General features: G+C 53.5%; 1 protein-coding gene across 1 annotated transcript in view; it reads left to right on the forward strand.

Moving 5' to 3' along the window:
• Positions 1-14,658: 14,658 nt before the first annotated feature.
• The window catches only part of WNT9A (Wnt family member 9A), a 55,154-nt gene continuing 49,445 nt past the window's right edge, over positions 14,659-20,367 (forward strand). Inside the window, exon 1 of the mRNA XM_049798882.1 lies at positions 14,659-14,778. Within this exon, the coding sequence (XP_049654839.1) occupies positions 14,684-14,778 (95 nt within the window). The 5' untranslated portion in view covers positions 14,659-14,683. The remainder of the gene's footprint in view (positions 14,779-20,367) is intronic.

Raw genomic sequence — 20,367 nt, forward strand, 5'->3', positions numbered from 1 at the left:
GGGACTAACTTCTACTGCTGATCCTCTTCTCTAACCTGGCGGTCATGACCTCTCCCCATCATCCGGTGCAATGCTCACTGCTTAACGACAAAAAAATCTGGCGAGGCTGTGGTGTTGGCATGCCTCTCCAGATGGGAAGGGGACCTTTACTTCAAAGATTACCCATCCGTGCCCTGGAAGGCTGGAAGTACTTCCCAAGTGACAAGTATCCGCCGGGGAGGAACAAACACTCCAAGTGTTTGTAGACCATTCTTCTATTACCTCTTACCACCCTAGATGATGACACGAAGTCAAGGCCGTTGTTCCTAAGTGGACTTGAAGTGTATTGACCATACTTAGTCACAAGCACTTCAAGACTGCTGTGGGGAGTCCTATGAGTGGTCTGTTAGACCTTATTGTCTGAGTTGTGTCTTTTTTCATCTAAGTGGCTTTCTCGGTGTTGGGTCGTCTGGCTGTGTGTTTTAGCACATACAAAAGTCGTTGCATCCTACTTGGGGGGACAGGAATGTATCAAGGGTAGTTATAAAGGACATCTCCCCAGCATATTGGTGGCTGGTGTTTCCTTCCATCAACTCATAGACACTTGTCTGGGAAGGGACAGATCATGCTCTGGAAGTGACCATCTCAAAAGAGTGGGGGCGGGTGCTTAGTTTAGACTACATGTAGAATTAAACTCCTGTCAAATTAGGGGAGCTTGGAGTGAAATCAGCATTACCCTTAACCAGCTAAAATGCATATTTGTCACTGTCACATAGAGATAGAGATTTTTAGGTCAAGATGTAATTACGCAGTTTGATAGCCTGAATATAGTAAATCAGAAAATTGGACCCAGCGACTCCTGCCTTGACCCTGACAAGCTCTGACTTCTCATCTGGATGACTCCAGGTGCTTCCAAGACTTAAAGTAGTGGTGCATCCCCTATATTAGACATGTCCAAGCAAGAGACACCTCCAAAATGACATCAGTGAGTAGAATTTGGGCACCTGACTCCGAAGTCCACAACATCTCTGCTGGAGCTATTCAGACAGCACAGGGGTGGGATGTGCGAGTTTGGGATGCGGAAGGCTAGAGTTGTTCAAGCAATCAGAAAAAGAGATACTACTGAGACTCTGAAATCCTGAATGGAGACGGCCCTCAATCCCACTTGCTGCTTTAAAGAGTTTGGAGTGAATTTTTCACGTCAGCTTGCAGCCATTTGTGTGATATCTGATAGTCAGCTAATTTAACTGTTGGAAAATGGTCTGAAGTTGAAATACTCATTTATGTGGGCGTGTGTGTGTGTGTTCATATGTATGAACATGCACATAGTGTTGCGTGTATGTACGCATCCATGCATTTATGTACGTTATTGCTCCCGTTATTTCCACGGATTTGAAGTCAGAGCCTCACAGCCTGGCATTTCTCCTCTCTTTTATTCTGCCAGTGTCAAATACTTTCCCCGCTCACAGCTGGGAAGTCAGCCCGTCACATGAACTGTAGGCAAGGAGCATTATCTGCGTGGGTTTACTTGTTGAACAATGTAAGTAGATGATTAACCATTAAAGCAACAGAGTTTGCTGACCCATTAACCAAATAGGAAGGCCCTCTGGTTTGCTATACAATGGGTCCCATACAGAACGCACCCCGACTTGTCCATCACGCCAGAGCCGCTGCTGCCAGACCTGTGTGGATATTGGGATGTAATGACTCGGTTTGGGCTCTCACGCAACCAATCGCGTGCCGGAGGCCGGTGCTCCCCACATTTTCATCTGCACTGCGTTGACCTTGGAAACTAATCTAGCCCGAATCCACGCTTTGTATCAAACCTTGGGAGGCTTAATAGCTGCCACTCATTCTTCACCCTCACTTTTGCATGCAATGCGTCTACACGTTGCAGAAATGCTATGTCTGAATTCAGGAGCTGCTAAAGCACACAAATTTATTCATCTGGAGGCATTGGCCAAACACCCATCAGTCCTTGCATGAGGCAAAATTAATCATTTCTTTCTAGCTTATCGTTACTAATTACACCCTGCATGGCATACCATCTTTGCCTTGTCTGTCAGATGCATTCCCAGTCAAACCGTCCCTCTTGTGTTTTTGCTCTATGCACGCTCAGCTGTCCAGTACTTATTACCTGTCATTCTCCTAGCTGGGTGCTACTGGAAATTCAGGAAACTGAATTTCCCATGTCTCTAATTTCAAAAGGGAAGGAAAACTGATGGTGTGATGATATGAAGGGGGAATCTCGTCCACCTGGATATCATGAAAATCATGATGTGACACAAAGACCAGGTACTGTGATGGGAAGATACCCCTTTTTTTTTTTTTCCGCAGGCTAGTACCTGGATGTGGACTGGGTGGATGTTCTGCAAGCTGTACATTTGGTATATGGGATATTCCTTGGTGTATCTCAGGGTTCCCAGGAATACTGAAATAGGAAGTTACCCAAAGGCAGAGCTAAGTCTGGGACCCTCAAAGTTACCTGAGAGTCAGATTTCTGAAGGTATTTAGTACACTAAAGATGAAAATGGAATACAAAAGATCTGTTTTGGCACTGGGAAGAAGAAGAGTGAAAAAAAAAGGAAGTTCAGCATTTTAATTGAAACCTCAAACCAAAACATCTATTTGAAACAAATAAGGACAAACTTTTCCACATATTGAGCTTCATCTCCACTTCCCCCCACAAATTCCTTGAAAAATAAACCTTTCATTTCCAACAACTCCTCCTTCTTTTAGGTGAGAAATTTTGTCCAGCTCTGTCTCAACCTGATGTATGTGTGTCATTCACATGAGGACCTGGATCACATCTGCCAGCCACGGGTTGGTGTCTTGGATAACCTAGGTCCTCTCAAATGGCCCAAGATGCTTGTGTTAAAACAACTGATTTTCACGTATGACCTGTAGGTCTCCACTGACTAGGATAAGAGTTCAGATGTTAAGGGGAGAAGAATTGCCCTTTAGGTCCCACTGCATATATTGCATAGATCTCCAATAGCTATGAAGAGAGCCTGATGTGAGCATCTAGGTCCGATGGAGTGTTTAGACTGCAGACATCTACATCCAACGCAGTGAATCTCACTTAAGGATGGGATGGAAGGCAGATTGACCAAATATATGCCAGCTGGTGGATTTTGAGCCAGATCTGGAGTGACCTAGTTGGTACGACTGGGATGAGTATCCTTCCCTATAGACTGCATGCAGATCACAGCTTACCAGTGGGGATGGACCCTGCTTTTCAGTGCTCCGCTTGCCAACTACCCACATAGTAATGTCACATCACAAACATCAACCAGACAACACAGCCAGGGACTCTTCCTAAGTTTTGGACTCTGGGCACATTCAGCCCGTCTTCAAAAGCCTTGTGGACACACAAAACTGGATGCTGTGAGATAACAGGGCTTCAGGTTGCCTGAAGCCTGTATTAGGCTCAAACTGTATTAGGTGTTGAGCTTGCAATCTAAGACAGAGGGCAATGGGCTACAGAGAGGCAAGAAAACACGAGGAAACAGGGAGATGGCTTTGCTCAGCATGATGGTGTGCTCGTAACGGCTTACATTGGATCAAGCGGTATATGCTATCATCACCGTTTGTCGTCATGATGGTGTCCCACCATCGGTGGTATCTGAGTGCCTAAATATGAAGGCATCATACAGTTCAGCCCTGAGTCACTGGAACAGCTATGTTTGGAGACCACCTCAGACGCACCAGCTAGCTCAGTACTGATATTCAGATTTTCCCCAGCAGTGAGTTACATATTGAGATCTGGCATTTTTATTCTGTCTGTTACTCAGCTGGAAACAAGTGGTAAAGGATTTCAGAGATGTAGTAGGCTGGGACAAGGTTTGCAAGAGCCTGACCAGCCGCTGGCACATTGCAAAAATGAGTATTTCATCACCCTGGCTGTGCAGGGAGACATTAAACATAGGGCAAGCAAGCAGAGAGGACTGGCAGCAGACAGGTAGGTAGCAAGCACGATCCTCTACTCCACACTCAGACACTCCAGAAGACACAGATCTCCCGTGTCCTACCTGCCAGCCCCGCATGGATGTCCAAGGTGCCCAAGGCCAGCTCGCTGACAACAGACACCTGCTTTCCATCTGTAACGGGGGCTCAGGTGCCCAGTAGACATGGGACACCTTCACTGGAGACCTCTGAATGGAGAGGGCTCGGTCCCACTGGGGGTTTCTGTGTTTTGCCATATACCCACCTGGGACCATCACGGCTGAGCAGCCCCATGACTGCGATCCTGACTCCTGAGCTTGAGTTTTCTTTCAAAAGGCTCATTTTGCTCACAGGAGCGGGGACTCACTCATGGGAAGCTTCTTCCAACTCGGGGCTCGTGAGCCAAAATCTGGCAGGCTACTCACGCGCTAACACAGGTAAAACCACCCAGCTCCTAGACCCTCTGGCTGAAGACCAGACAGACAACCTTCAAGACAATGACATTTCAGTTACAGCAGTAAATCATAAGACCAACTTTAAAAGAAGGCTAAACACTGTGAAATAAAACCCTTTTATTAGCATGAAACGTCCCAAAAGTGAAACAACATGACCAAAATCAACCTTCGTTAAATATAAAAGCAAAGAGAGAGTTTTCAGCAGTGCTGGAAAATACTCGACACACATTCAATGGGTGGGCTTGATATTGTGACTACGAAAATATTTTCACTCAGTTTGTTTCTGGCTGTTTTGCAGCTGACGGGTTGCCAGATCTCTTGGCTGGATCCCTTCTGCTTCGGCATTCAATAAGATGGGTTTGCTAGCTTACCCGTACGGCTTGAAGCGCCGGCGGTGCCGCCGGACTCGGGAAATGACCCCCCTGCTAAATGTCCTAGAAATATCCCACCGTTTTGAGCCATGGCAACTGTCAACAGTTTCAGAGAAAGTTCCCAGAGCTGCTTAAAAAAGAACCAATGGCTTCTTCTCGCTTCAGCATTTCGAACGGGGCGTAGCGGGATGGAGGAACAGCAGTTTTCCCCTTTTGTTTAAGGAAGCGTGGCTGTTCGCAGGACGGAGGAGCACGGGAGGACAGGTCCCCGGGGAGACGCCTGCCATCCAAGCGCTGGCGGTGAGTGGTTTTGGACAACGCTCTTGCTCCTCTCCGCCAACCCGCATGGCCCCAGCGTGGGGGGAAGAGAGGTGGATCTCCGGAGGAATAGCCAAAAGGAGGGTGAACCCCCAAAACGGAGGCTGAACCCCCAAAACGGAGGCTGGAAAGTGGTGAGAGAAGTTCATGTAGATCGGAAAGGCCAAAGGGGTTTGTTGGTTGTTTTTTTTTTCATTTTTTTCCAGGCTTTTCAGCAAAAAATGAAGTCGGAGAACAGCAAATGTCCTTTTGGCTCAGCTCGTAACAGTCCATTTGAGCTCAGTTGCTGGTTTTGTTTCCTTCTGAGGGCATTTCACTCCTCCCTTTACTGCCTTTCCTTTGCACGCAGGGATATTTTTTTTTTAAAGACAGCACGTAATTTTCAAACACAAAGGTCATATTTTGAAATATCCAAGGAAATCTGTTGACATTTTGGACCTGACTTGAGAATGTTGCAGGGAAATGTTTCATTTTTTCCCCAGAAATTTTCTCCCACCTTTTCTCCAGCCCACAGAATTTCAACGTGAATTTATGAATGTCTTCTGTGCCTCCCCAATTTCCATTTCCAGAAAATTCCCTATTCAAAAAAAAAACCAAAAAAAACCAAGACACTAACCAGACCTGCTCCTCATCCACTATTATTATGATACCTTGTTCTTTGCCATGTTAAAAACGGATCCATCATCCTGTATTCCTTCTCCATAGAGCCAACGGAGGTAAGTGGATCTGGGACGAGCATCCCCAGCCCCATTCACCAACCCACGCCTTGCTCCTTCCCTCATTCCCATGACCACACCTTGGCATTCACCACACACCAGCCCATCTCAGCCATGTCTGGCCCCGTGTTGTTGCATCCCATGTGCATAAATGCAGTCTAGGAAAAGCAGATGCTATGACCTGTCATTTACCATCAAGGAGAGACCCAAAATGAAATGGTGGCAAGAAACTAGGAATCAATAACAGGATTTTTTTTTTTTTTTAATTTTACCAGAGCAGTAATTCATCAGGTGAACTTTAAAAAAAACCCATGGTGGATGGCAACATCCACAGACAGGCAGGATGGCTAGAAACTCTTACAAAACATCAACCAAAAATTAATTTGCAGGGATCTAAAGAGGTTTTCCTGTACCTCTCTCCAAGGGGACAGCACTGACCACAGCCAGGGACACAGAAACAGGGGCCAGCTGGACTCCAGAAATGCAGCCTCTACTCCCCACTCTCTATTTTTTTTCTTTTTTTCTCTTTTCCCTTTTTTTCGTACATTATACCTCTCCTTTTCCCTCTCAGGCGCTGTGCATGTCCTTCGGTTAACTGGTTTAATATATGTTCAAGGTCAAAGACCCTTGACTTGGGCATATCCCTGGTCATTGCCATCAGCCCCTAAGATACAGAGGCAAGGTGGGTGACCTTAAAGATAGAGGAATAGGTTACGCCAGGGCACCTGTCACCCTACGGATGAGGTAAACAAGAGGTCCTATGGGAGCAGAGCTAACGAGGTCTCCTATAGATCTGCAGACGGCATCCCGACGTCTGCTCTCACAGGTCTCTCTCTTCTATCTGATTTTCCTAAGGAAGCAAAGTGTCATCAAAAGCCCCCAGATAATGGCCGGTAAATCACTGTGTTTTTTACAGTACAGGCTCAGGCAGAACGAGAAAAGAGTCCCTGCTTCCTTGGCACTATTCCTTTGGACCTAAAAAATACCTCCTGCAGCTCTGTCTAACAAAACCACATTCATTCCCAGTATGCCTGATTGTCATAAAGACAATAAGGACCTTATTTTGCTCTGGGACTAGTTGTATCAAAAATCATGCTGGTCCAGACTACAAAGTCCCCGGTTCTCTGTGAAATTACCAGGAGAAAGGTGATTTCCATGTAAAGGATAACCTGTCTGGGTTTACTCAGAGGGGCTGTTTCCATAGCACTCGTGTACTTAAGAAGAAAAACCTTTGCAAGAGCAGAGCACAACTCAGGAAAGATATGCATGGAAGCAGGAGGCAAAAATCTCCTCTTTTAGGGAATTTTAAAATGCTCTTTCCAGCTCTTGGGAGCATCAATGAAAAGGGATGCCCTTTGCTGCCAGAGAGAAATGATTGCACCTTAAGAGAAGCATTTACGGGGCTTTCCATGAGTGGGAGATATTTGACAATTTCATTTTTTTAACGATGGAGAGCAATTGAAAAGTAAAAAGTTTGAAAACCTTTTGTTTCTCACACACACACGTACGTATAATATCAGCAAGCCCTGAGGCTTGGGGGACCCCTGATGGTGCTTTTCTGTGGTTCAGGCCCATCAAAGTCATTTGGAGGAGTCCCACCCAGTCGCCTTCCATCCTCTTCCTCGCTGAAGGCCCCGTTGCCTGCTGGGCAGCAGCCCTGACCTCACCGATGGATGCAGAGCTCTGCAAAGGCATCGTTCTTCACCACCATGGGGACTTTGTAGCCCAGCGCAGGAGTCCAGAAAGCCCCCCTAAATGGGCGACATGTCTGCTGCTGGACCCTATTGAGCTTCTTTTGGTTGGACTGCCCTAATTTGGATTTATTGCAAGCCTATGCAGATGCAGGGTTATCACTGCCATTGCACATCACTTCAAAGACCAAGAGCAAACGTAGCAGGGCAGCAGCAGCTCCTGTGGGTCAAGGTTTGTACAGTGGGCCTTGGGATGTAGGAAAACTTGCAACGGATGCACAAGGCAAGACCAGCTGCAAGCATCTCCACCTGGGTGTAACGCTCAAACTTTAGGGGAAAGTCTGTGCAGCCACTTCGAGCTCACTTGGTACAAACAGGTGACGAACTTGGTCCTTCCTTCAGCTTAACTTGCAAGCGACGGCTTCTTAAATTAGAGGCAAAGGGGTGAGCGCTCTGAAACATCACCCCTTGCTCTTCTTGCACGAGATACTTTCAAAGTATTTTAATATGGGTCCTATAATCAGTTTAAGAGAGAGGACCTCTGATGGGATTGAGGTTTCGTGAAACCTATGGCTTGTTGAGATTTGGTGCGAGGAACCCGGCTAGGCATCAGTCCCATGGCAGCTTGGTGCCCTGGCCTGATTCTGTTCCCGTCAGATTGCCTCATTTTGGGGTAGACTTACAGAGGAAGAAGCAAAAATTCAACAGGTGCAGCCCAACGAGCTGTGGCTCTGAGTTCAGCATGGTCCCCACAGCAGATGGATCTCAGAGGACAAAGCTGGTGGCCCCCCACTTTCACACAGCCTTCCAGCACCCCCATGTCCCCGCATCCAGCTCCGGATGGAAAGGGGGGGTCCGTGATGGAGAACTGCTTGCAGACCATCACAGTACGACAGGGTCTCGTTTGCTTTTTGCCTTCAAAACCGCTGAAGTAACGCACTGCGACTGGCTTCGGTGCCTTTTCTTTATTGGGAAAGGTGGGGAGATGTAGGGCAGGAGTGGAAATCAGGGCCATGCCGCTCCTTATTTGCAGTGATTTGCACTACCCAGAGCCCTGGGGAAGCAGGGATGCTCTCAGCCTGGCTCTCAGCAGCCCAGCTGAAAGCAACAGGCAGATTTTCACCACATCTCTACCCCTGAAAATCATTGAGCCTGGCCAGAGGGCTGCGTGCTGGCAGAGGGGAGGGAAGGGCTGGAGGTAAAACACACCAGCACGTTGCCTGAAGCTTAGAGCTGTCCCCCGGGGTGACTCTAACTGTGTTCAAGCCCGATGGAAAAGAAGCGAGAATCTGGCTTCCAGCCCGCGTGTGATCACTTGCAAGGAGGAAACACCCTGGAAGTCCACGTGACGGCGAAAAAAAAGAGTAACTGGAAACGAAGGCGGTGGCGGCAGGGGGGGACTTACACGGCGTGATCCCTGAGATGGTGGAATAAACCACGGCCCGTGGGCAGGCGGCGTTCCCGGGTCTTGTCTGTTATTTCAGACCGTATCCGGAGGGAAGAGAAATGCCAGGCCCACTTCTAATTAAGGAAACTGAGGAAGGGAAATGTGAGTGGCTCGTCTCGGAGGCGATCTGTCGGGAGGAAACACAGCTGAAGGCTTCTCAGCTATCCCAGCCACAGCCTCGGATACCCAGCCCGGACCGAGCCCGGTGAGGTCCCCACCTCTCGCTGCCTTGCTTGAGTTGCTCCGATCTGGGAACGAATGCCAAGTATCTGGTGGGGAACCCATGCAGGACTGGCGATGAGGGATGAACGAGATGACCTCATGGGTATTTTCCTTCCCTCTCGCACTCCTATGACTCAATCGCCCCGCTGAGCTGGAGTCGCTGCCCTGGAGAGGTTGGGTTCACGCAGTGAGACCTTGGCGAGCCGCTCAAAGTCCTTGTCTCTAAGGGGAGATGCTCGGAGGGCAGACGGAGCCCGGCTCTGCACTGCAGAGAAAAGCACCCGGAGCAAAGCCATAGGGAGGGAAGGGCAACCCTGAGCAAAAGAGGTGCTGGGTTTTCCAGCAAAAAAAACCCATAATGAGGATGGTGGTGAGGGCTCCTCTGGCGTGGGGAAGCCTCCGGAGCGACACAGGCAGGCTGAGCCCCGCTCGAGAGTTGAGTCATGGAGAAGGAAAACTTGAAGTCACCCTTCAGATTCCCCTGTGGTCTAAAGCACCCGGGAAAGAGCCTGACGGGGCGGCCGCAGCAGCCTCGGCTGTCTGAGGATGTCCCGGTGGCCGTGCTCGCTGCCGGTCGGTGTCATCTGCGGGGCTGGGAGCCGGGACTCGCCCTGGAACCAGGCACGGGATGCCAGGACCCTGTGCGGGATGCCAGGACCCTTTGTGGGATGGCAGGACCCTGTGCGGGATGCCAGGACCCTTTGCGGGATGGCAGGACCCTGTGCGGGATGGCAGGACCCTTTGCGGGATGCCAGGACCCTGTGCGGGATGGCAGGACCCTGTGCGGGATGGCAGGACCCTTTGCGGGATGCCAGGACCCTGTGCGGGATGGCAGGACCCTGTGCGGGATGCCAGGACCCTTTGCGGGATGGCAGGACCCTGTGCGGGATGCCAGGACCCTTTGCGGGATGGCAGGACCCTGTGTGGGATGGCAGGACCCTTTGCGGGATGCCAGGACCCTGTGCGGGATGCCAGGACCCTTTGTGGGATGCCAGGACCCTGTGCGGGATGCCAGGACCCTTTGGTGGGATCCTCGCAAGACACCCGCCCCCCCCCCCCCCCCAATTCTTTGCATTACAGAAGCCCAACGGCGAGGTCAGGGTTAGGGGGAGGATGCAGGTTTTCTTCTGTTTTTTTGGGGGCTCCTTGCTCAGCATTAGCATCGCACCCTGGCACCTTCTTTTGAGCCTAAAGAAGCCGGTACGGTGCCGGCAGCGGAACCATTCCCTGGTGCGGTGATGGCCCTTTGAAAATATCACTTGAAACGCCAAACTCCTTGGCCGCTTGGCTTCACTCCAGCCACGGTGTGTCCCTTCCATCCTGGATGTAAAACACCCTGCTGAAAAATGCTCTCTTAAAAAAACCCCCACAAGTGGAGGCCAACGTGTTCAACGCTGCCCTGGACAAGGTGGCACTGCCCTCTGCTGTCGGTGGCTATGGGGGACACCAGCCAAGGCCACCGCCGCCGAGCAGAAATTCAGCTTTTTTATGTCACCCTGGGAACTGCTGAAGGACCTGGAAAGCCACAAAGCTGTCCCGGGACGATGCTGCGCCCAGGACCGGTGCACGGTCCCCAGGCATGACAAGCAGTAAAGCCCTGGAGGAGTCAGCGCCTGCTTGGGCTTCCCTTTTTCCCCGGCCAAAAGCAGAAGCGGTGACTATTTTTGGTGCCGTCTCACTTCGGAAAGAGTCACGCGTGCTCCAGAGCATCGGCCCGGCTCCGGCACCTTTCTCTAGGCAGAGGATATGAGTAACGGTGAGGGTCGCGCTGCCTTTCCGTGACCCGGAGCTCTGCTTTGGGGCTGCCTGGCGTAACCGGAGTTTCCTTCCATGCGCTGAGCACGCCAGCTTCTAGGAGATGTGCGTGAAGAATGACTCTTCAGCTGTCTTTTCCCGCAGAAAAACACTCGGATGAAGCCTCCTAATGATATATATACAACCTTGCTTGCCCTCCTCTCCCCCCGCAGTCCTTTATTGCCTTTTCTCACACTGGAAGAGCTCAGAGGACACCCAACACGATGCCAGAGCTGGTGCTCCTCTTCCAAAAAAATCTCCTCGATAAAAGGCCTCTAGATGGGGCTTTAATGCAATATTGCTGCCTCTGCCGAGCATGCCATCCATCGCCCGCGGAGCCCCGGGGGGGGTGTACAACATCCAGCACCCCGGGGGGGGCACACGGGGCCGTGGCAGGGTGCCACCCCACCCCACCCATGGGGATGAGGGAACTGAGATATTCCCGGACCCTGCTGAATCGCACGGATTTGAGGAAGCCGTTTGCTGGATTGGATGTGACCCCCCCAGCATGTTTCAGCCCTCACCCCAAGGGGTGCTGAGGCTTGTGATGGGGGGGGGGGGAGCCCCCCCCCAAACGGCACGCACGGACGTGTGCTTGTGGATGTGCGAAGCTTTGCACGGTGCAGGGCAGGCTGCTTTTCCACAAGTTTATTTTTGCAAAGCTTTGGTCAAGGACTAGGCTGGGATGTTTTACACGTTAAAAATTAAAGCGGCTTTCCTCCTGCTCCCCCCCCCCTCCACTCCCCGATGCTTTTATTCTGAAAATAAGCAGAACCCAAATAATTTGCACAGTGCTGGGAAGGCTGGAAACACCCGAGTGCACGGCCAGTGGTGAGAATAAATTCACCGAGCTCCCAGTGTCCACCACAGTCACCCGAGGCTCTCGCCGTCTCGTCGTGCACCCAAATTGTCACCAGTTGGGCACAGCGGCTTTTGAGATGAGAGGCCGGTGCCCAGGACCTGCGCGCCCTCCTGTCCGCGTCCCCGGGGGGACACGGGGCGGCTCAGCAGCGTGACACACGCACACACACGCGTTTTTTTGTTATTGGGGGGCGGCAGGTGCAGAAATTACCTCGAGGATGACGACGAGAGTGACGTCGACCGACTTTCACCAAGCACCGGGCCCGAAGAGTTGATATTTTGGGTATTAACTACTTCCCAAGCGGGGCGTTCATCGTCCCGTCCGTGTATTGGGGTCTGTGCGCATCGTTCTTGCACGGGGCTGGGAGCGTGCGCACAAGAGCGTGCCATGGCCGTATCTTTCCACGTCCAGCCTTTGCACGACTGGATCAGCCCTTGCCCATCTTGCCTCTGCACGGCTGTCTAGCCTTTAAAAGACTCACTAGCAGGTCCGATCCTTTGCACGACTCCCTAGTTTTTGCACGACGGATCATCGTTACCTGCAGCTTTTGCGTGGCTAATCATCGCACGCCCGGCCCTTGCACGACTGCCTGGCCCTAACACGTCCGGACCTTACACACCCAACCCTTGCACAACAGTCTGGCCTTTGCACACCCCCCCTTAGCCCAGCGGCCCATCCCTGGCACACCCAACCCTTGCACACTCAGACCTTTTCACGACTGCTCAGCCCTTGCCCAGCTGTGGCACATCCAGCTCTCGCACATCTGGCCCGTGCACGACTGCCCGTGTGTCACGTCCCCATTTCTCAAGTTTGCCGAGGCCCAGGTCAGGATGAAGGCGTAACGACACCGGGGATCCTTTAACTCACAAAACTCGACTTTTATGACGCCTTCTCCGAGAGGAGCCCGGGGTGGGGGGGGGCTGGATCCGCTCTTAGTCCCAGATTTGCTCAACGGTTTATGTCTAAAAGGGGAGAGGGGAGGGAGAAGGGGAGGCACAGCATCGCTCCAGTCGGCCAAGGGGTCCCGTTCTGGTGGGTTTGCACAGCCGGGGGCTTCGGGTTGTGTCCTTTTAGCACCCCCCGCCCCTCCTTTGGGTGGGCGTTCGGCTAATTAGGTGTCGTGAGGGGTTTGGGAGCCTTTGGGACTTGGGGGTCGTTTGGGGAGTGACTTCGCCTTGCCGGCAGACAACATTTTGGGGGCACGCGCGGTGAGCTGTGCTGCTCAGCACGTCGGAGCAGGGAGCTGGGCGCCCTCCTGCACCCCCTCCCCTGCTGGTGGGTGCTGGTGGGTGCTGGTGGGTGCTGGTGGGGGCTGGTGGGCTTCTCCCCAGGGTTCCCTTCCTGGGCAGAGTTCCTGGTTAAGCAGAACTTGCCCCACCACAATGTTTGAGACATTAACTCTTCCAGGCTCTCACACCATTCCTGGCACGCCCAGCCCTTGCACGCCCAGCCCTTGCACATTTGCCTGAACGTTGCACGACTGCCCAGCCCTTGCACACCGAGCCCTTGCACATTTGCCTGAACCTTGCACGACTGCCCTGCCCTTGCATGCCCATCCCTTGCACATTTGCCTGAACCTTGCACGACTGCCCTGCCCTTGCACACCAAGCCCTTGCACATTTGCCTGAACCTCGCACGACTGCCCAGCCCTTGCACGACTGCCCAGCCCTTGCACTCCCACCCCTTGCACATTTGCCTGAACCTCACACGACTGCCCAGCCCTTGCACGACTGCCCAGCCCTTGCACTCCCACCGCTTGCACATTTGCCTGAACGTTGCACGACTGCCCAGCCCTTGCACGACTGCCCAGCCCTTGCACACCGAGCCCTTGCACATTTGCCTGAACCTTGCACGACTGCCCAGCCCTTGCACAACTGCCCTGCCCTTGCACACCAAGCCCTTGCACATTTGCCTGAACCTCACACGACTGCCCAGCCCTTGCACGACTGCCCTGCCCTTGCACACCGAGCCCTTGCACATTTGCCTGAACCTCGCACGACTGCCCTGCTCTTGCACACCGAGCCCTTGCACATTTGCCTGAACCTCACATGACTGCCCAGCCCTTGCACGACTGCCCTGCCCTTGCACACCGAGCCCTTGCACATTTGCCTGAACCTTGCACGACTGCCCAGCCCTTGCACAACTGCCCTGCCCTTGCACACCAAGCCCTTGCACATTTGCCTGAACCTCACACGACTGCCCAGCCCTTGCACGACTGCCCTGCCTTTGCACACCGAGCCCTTGCACATTTGCCTGAACCTCACACGACTGCCCTGCTCTTGCACACCGAGCCCTTGCACATTTGCCTGAACCTTGCACGACTGCCCAGCCCTTGCACACCGAGCCCTTGCACATTTGCCTGAACCTTGCACGACTGCCCAGCCCTTGCACACTGAGCCCTTGCACATTTGCCTGAACCTTGCACGACTGCCCAGCCCTTGCACACCGAGCCCTTGCACATTTGCCTGAACGTTGCACGACTGCCCTGCCCTTGCACGACTGCCCTGCCCTTGCACGCCCACCCCTTGCACACTTGCCTGAGCCTTGCACGCCTGCCTGAACCTCTCCCGCCAGCCCAGCCCTCCCCAGCCCGGCCCTTTCCCCCGTCCCGTCCCGCCCTCCGCGCCGCTGCCCCCCCCTTCCTCCTCCTCCTCCTCCTCCTCCTCCTCCCCCCCCTCCCTCCCTCCCTCCTCCCGGCCAGGGGGCGTGTCCCCACCTCCCTCCGCCCCGCCCCCTCCTCCCGCCCCAGCCCCGCCCCCGGCCCCGCCCCTCCGCCGGCCGGGCCGCTCGCCGCCGGCCGCGCTATAAGAAGCGGGGCGGGCGGCGGGGGCCGCAGCGGGCGCGGCGGGGGAACGAGATGAGCAGCGCCGGCGCCGCTGCAAGATGCTGGATGGACACGTCCTGCTGGGATGGCTCTCCTCCTGCGCTCTCCTAGGGCTGCTCGCCTGCGCCCCGCGGCCCTCCGCCGCCTACTTCGGGTAGGTGCCCGCCCGGCCCCGCTCCTCCTGGGTTGGAACTTTTGCTTTAGCTCGGGTGGGTTGGGTTTTTTTTTTTTTTTTGGGGGGGGGTTGTAAAAGGGGTTTTCTACGTTTGGCCGTCCCGCCCGAGGTGGGGATGCTGCCGGTGGGCTCCTCGCCTTCTCGCATCCCCTCCCGCCGGCGCTGACAGCCGCCCCGGGGAGCGACAACCCCGTGCCCGCTTCTTTCCCCGGCTCCGCCGCTCGGAGCCGGTTCTCCCTAATTCCCTCCGGCGTGCCGCCTGCCACCGCCGGGCTCTCCGGGAGCTGCAGGTTGTGGGCTGCCGGGCGTTCCCGGGGGGACCGCGGGCTGAAACCCCGTGGAGGGCGAGGGAGCGTTTCGTTCTGCCTTTTCCCCGACGGGGTGGGCGGCGGTGGACCCGTGGCGGGGCGACCGAGGAGCTCGGCTCCCAGGTGCGTGCCGTAACCTCCACCAGCATGGGACAGCGCCGAAAAAACCTCCTTTTTTCTTTTTTTCCCCCCAATTTAAGTGTATTCTTCAGCACCAGGTGCTGACAAGCGCGTCCCACCATCAAGCCGGCGGCGTTCTTTTTTGTTTTTTTTTGGGGGGGGTTGGGTTTTTTTTTTCGGGGGGGGAGGGAGGCGTGTGCACGCTGCCGTCCCCAGCCTGCGACGGTGCCAAATTTTTATTCCCGCAGGAGGTGCGGATTCCCCCCGGGCTGGGTGCGGAGCGCGGTCCCCGCCGCATCCCGCCGCGCTCACCTGTGCGCGGTGCGCGGCGCGGCCGGCAGGGGGCGCCAAAAGCTCGGGCCGCGTCGCGCAGGTGGATCCCGCTGCGCCCCCGTCCCCGTCCCCGTTCCCCCGGTGGGGGGGGGGGGGGGGGGGGCTGATATGGAGGAGCCAAATCAAACCCGCTCACCCCCTTTTTATCAACCCCTCCCGGCCGTATCGTGAAATTTCGGGCCGTAGCGATGGGTCCCTGCTGGCTTTCCATCTGCGCGGTCCCCCCCCCCCCCCCCCCCGTTTTGCTTTTTTTGGGGTGTTCATGTAGCTGCCTCTTGACTTTTTTTTTATTATTATAATTATGTTTTAAAGGCTTAGTCCCAGAATGGGGTCGGTTTGTGAGGGGAGTGGGGTGCGAGCACCGGATTAAGGGGTTTCGGTGCAAGTTTACTCCAGGGTGATGGTTCTTGCTGCTTTTTGGGATGTTGCGTTGTGACCGCTGGTAGGAGCCACTGGACCAGCCCTGGAGAATGTTTTAAGCAGACTTGAGGTTTTTTTCCCCCCCTCTTTCCAGTAAAACAAATCCTGGTGTTGAGGCTTGTCCATTGCCTGTGGTCTGGCAAAGTTTTCCAAACAGTGCTACTTACATCTTCTGTTTCCAACTCGAGAACCATTTAACTTCCTGCTGCTGGGGCTGGTTTTTGGAGGAAACAGCCTGTCCTGTGTTTGCAGGTTTTTAGGAAAAGCCCTTTTCTCCCTCGGCAGCACACGGAGGGCCCGTACCGAGCCCGTTAGCTCGTGCGTCTGCCGAAGACCACCGGCACTGTGCAGTTGTACTGTGCCTCAGGGACTGACAGGGCTCGTAAGGAGCTTGGCTGTAACTCTCCTGTTAATCCACGCGGTACGGGAATCTGCTGTAGTGCAGCAGGTAACTCATTCCAGTCGCTTCCTTCTGGGATTTCTCTTCTGGCCTCGTGTGGCTGGCGTAGATTTTAACTTAAGAGCGAACACGTTGAGCCAAGGGAAGTGTGCTGCTAGGTCTGTCCTGACCGCTTTGGGTTATTCTCTCCGTCTCGGTGCGGGTGCTGTTTCTGATTTGAGGCTCCCTCTTTGGCAATAAGGGCGGGGAGGGGGGGAAGAGGAGATGCTGCCAGATGTGCACCCAGCCAGATGTGCACTCCAAGTGCTCCGGGGCTGCTGCGATGCGGGGTGAAGTTTGCTTATGCAAAGCATCCTGCTCTCTGGTTAGAGCCCCAGCGAAGGAGCAGCATCTGCTGCTAATCTCCTCTTTGTTCTTCCAAGAGGCCCTAAAGCGGAGACTGCACTTGCTGAGCTGCTGGGGACACGGGGAATAGTCGCTCCCGAGGTCCAGGGTCCCCGCTAATCCCAGCGATATGTGATCTAACAAGTGTGTGTGGAAAAGCTGAGCCCTCCTTGCTGCGGGCTTCTGTATATTGATAAGAAAAATCAATCTTGCCTGGTAAAAGCCGTATGTTCCTGCAGAGCTCTTGGTGCCCCTGTGAGGGCTAGTATTAGCCCTTCTTGGTGTGCCTAGAGAGGTAGCCACACGCATGGAGGAGCTGCTCCAGGTGAGGAAGGACATCTGTTTTATCTTAAAATAAACCTTTCCTAAAGACCCGGGTGCATCACCCTTTGCTCGGGAGCTGAGCTGAAACGCTGAAGTAGGCTTAGTTAACGCAAACCCCTTTCTGGGCAGGGGAAGGGACGTTCTTTCCCAGTCTAAGGCATCATCAAAGCTACCGTGACACCCTTTAGGTGGCCTGCCGGACCCTCCGCTCCGGGTGCGAACATCCCCGTCGGAGGAGGAGGAGGTGGCGGGGCGCGGAGCGTGGCAGGCGGCTGTGTTAAACAGATGTCATGCTGGAGCTGCAGCTTAGCTGCTCCGTTCCGCAGTCTGGTGGGGGATAGGGACAGCTGGGGATGATCCCTTCTCCCCCCCCCCGCCTTCCCATCCCCAATGTCTTATTTCAGGGAAAGAATTCAGCGTCTCCAAATGTGTGGCCTGGCGGGGAATTAGTGCACGGGGACAGAAATCGGGCACGGTTAGACGATAACAAGATTGTGTCAGCATGTAGTTATGGCTGTGTCTGTCCCACAGGGGCAGCTAGGGAGCGGGAGGGGATGCTGGGGTGGGAAGACCATGGCCGGAGAGTGCTGCTTCTCTGTATGTCTGGCCCCGGTGTTCTTAGAGGGATGTACAAGCAGCCCCAAAATGAGAAATGTCCTCTGGAAGTAGAGCTTGGTGTATGGGAGATAAAGCGTCGGTGCAGATAGGGCAAAGGTGGACCCGAAGTGATGCTGATGCGGAGCGGTGAGCAGAGCTGAGTCTCTATAGGCACCTGCTCAGGAGGGGTTTGCTAGCCCTAATTCCTAGAAAGCGGCTGAAAGAGGCTGGCTTCAGGGATGGGGTGATGCTACAGCTCCTAAGCCTTGTTCTGACAGCAGATTTTTGGGATGCTGGAGAGAAGAAAGCATGCTTCCAAAAGGGAGCAGGACCTGACGGCTTGCGGTGGGTTTAGAGTTGCCCATCGGGACGCCTGATGATGATGACGGGTGCGTTTTAGGGGAGGAATCCGTATGGGAGACTGCTACTGGCTGAGTCTATACCAGAGGGGGAAGCATTGCCTTGAGATAAGCATCAGCTGAGCCTGGCTTGCTGAGATGCACTGGCTGTTCGAAAAGTGAGCCTGCTTTTCTGTTCAGCCATCTCCTCTGCAGCTGGGCTGTCTGAAAACTAATTTGCACCACATTGCAACTGGCTGAGGGGGTAGTTTGGAGCAGCCCCAGACTGCCGGGGTCCCTGAGAAAGCATTGCATTTCACTTTTCCTCCCTGCTCTGCTTTTCTTGTGCCTGACAAGCTTTGGGTGTGGGTACCTCCCCCTCCCTCCCTTTCCTCTCTCAACTGTGGCTGGGGGGGTGGTGGTGGTGGAAATGCCATAGCAGCATCTGGGAATTGTGTTGGGTCTTGCACCACTGGGCTTTGCAAGTGGCAGATGACAAGATTAGCCATGCTGGGGTGACAGACAGGCTGATTAACTTCAGTCCTGCTGTGCCCTGGTGCTAGCGGGAGGGCAAACCAGCCCCGCAGGACCTGCCTGGTCTGTGGGTCTGAGGTTGCGACCTGTCCAGGCCATAAAGCAAAACTCCTCTATTTTTTTCTGGGTGTTCTCATTTATAGTCTGATTCGGTTTTCATGTACCCTTTCTTTTTTTTTTCTTGCTGGAAGAAGGGTTGGTGTATGGGAGATAGAGCCGAGCAGCTCTGCTCCTTTTGCAAACACTTGTCAAGACAGTAGTAATGTTACGAGTGGCTCATGCTTACATAGTGTTTATATTGACAGATTGCAATGTTCTTCATAAATGTAACTGATCTGTATGCTGCACGCAGGCAATGGGAACCCTTAAATGCTTGGGGGGGGGAGGGGAAGCATAGCTTGCCCTAATTTACCAACACATCGCTAGCGAGAGCAGGTTTCTTGCTGCATGGTGGGTTGGTTTTTTTTTGGTGTGGGAAGTGCAATATATTTTTGTTCCCATTGGCAGGTGCAGAATAGGTACCCTGCTACGCTTTAGGTGCTGCTGGGGTAGAAACCCTGCAACCGAGGGCGTGATTTTATTAAAATCACTTAGAAAAGCTCTAAATGCTGGACTTGAAGGGGTTTTTGGGGGCTGTGACCACCCTGATGGGGTGGGATGTGAAGGGGGCTGAGAGTTAGCGTGAGCTTCTGAACTCTTGCTACAAGCGTGTGGCATCAGCTTGAATGTCACCTCCAATAAAAGCAAAAGCCCACCGGTGCTGGCAGGCTTTGCCGCTTGTTTTTTCCAGCCTGCGGGATACGCTAGGTGCTAACATGGCTGTTGCGTTATCAAGAATTTCTGTACCTGTCACTTGATGGTAGTGTGGGGCCACACGCTGGCGTTTCCAGCTTCGGCTGAAGGCGTGTGAACTTCTCGGGAAGCTGTTGCGTTGGCTTTCCAGACGCGCCGGTCGTCTCTGGCGTGTGTGAGATGGAGCAGCTGGTTCTCGGCGCAACCCAAAAAAACAAAACCTGGACTCGGTGGCGAGGGAGGAATGCGGCACGCAGGCAAACACAGCTGGAGCGTAAGGAGGCAGCTCCTGGGGCTGGGAGGGCGGCTTTGCCATCCCACCCCTGTGGTGGTCTGGTTTTTAATAGATGGCGATGCTGGTTTTTTAAGGTGCTGGGTTTCTGGTTTTCCTTGGAATAGGGTGTGCCTGGCTGTGTTGTGTGGGGTTTTTTTTTTTAACCCTGCTCCTTTTCAGCTGGGTGAATTGTCACGTAGAGACTGATCCGAGTCCTGACTGGCTTCTCTCCCAAAGTTGGTCTCTCTGGGTCAATTCAAAGCAGCGTTTAACCTCCATCCCTTTGCGAAGGGGAACCCCATGCCCAGAAGAAGCATTTGCTTTGTAGATGTTTGAAGGTGGCACTGGATTTGATGAAGTGCCATAAGGGGGGTGACAAACCCAGGAGTAGTTGGAAAAATAACTGTGTTTGCAGCTAAGGTCTGCCAGCCCTGCGGCTTCAGCCCTGGGGACTGGGATCGGTCCCAGATCAGGCTGGGAAGTACCTGAAAGCGCCTTCAACCTGCAGCGTACTTAAAGGATGGGACAGAACTTTATTCAGATGGGGATTAGTATGTCTTAGACTTCTGTACGGGATTGACCATGTTGCTTGAGACTTGGGAACCGCTACCTTTGTGCCTCAGTTTCCCTTACTTGGAAAGAGACTGGGGCTATTTTTCTCTGAACTCAACTTAATGGTGAACGTTGTATGCAGCCTCGGTGTCCAAAAACTGCATGTTTTTTTTTTTTTGCAGGGTTCACCAG

This window comes from Accipiter gentilis, chromosome 4 (genome assembly GCF_929443795.1).
Source record: "Accipiter gentilis chromosome 4, bAccGen1.1, whole genome shotgun sequence".
Classification (NCBI taxonomy): Eukaryota; Metazoa; Chordata; class Aves; order Accipitriformes; family Accipitridae; genus Astur; species Astur gentilis.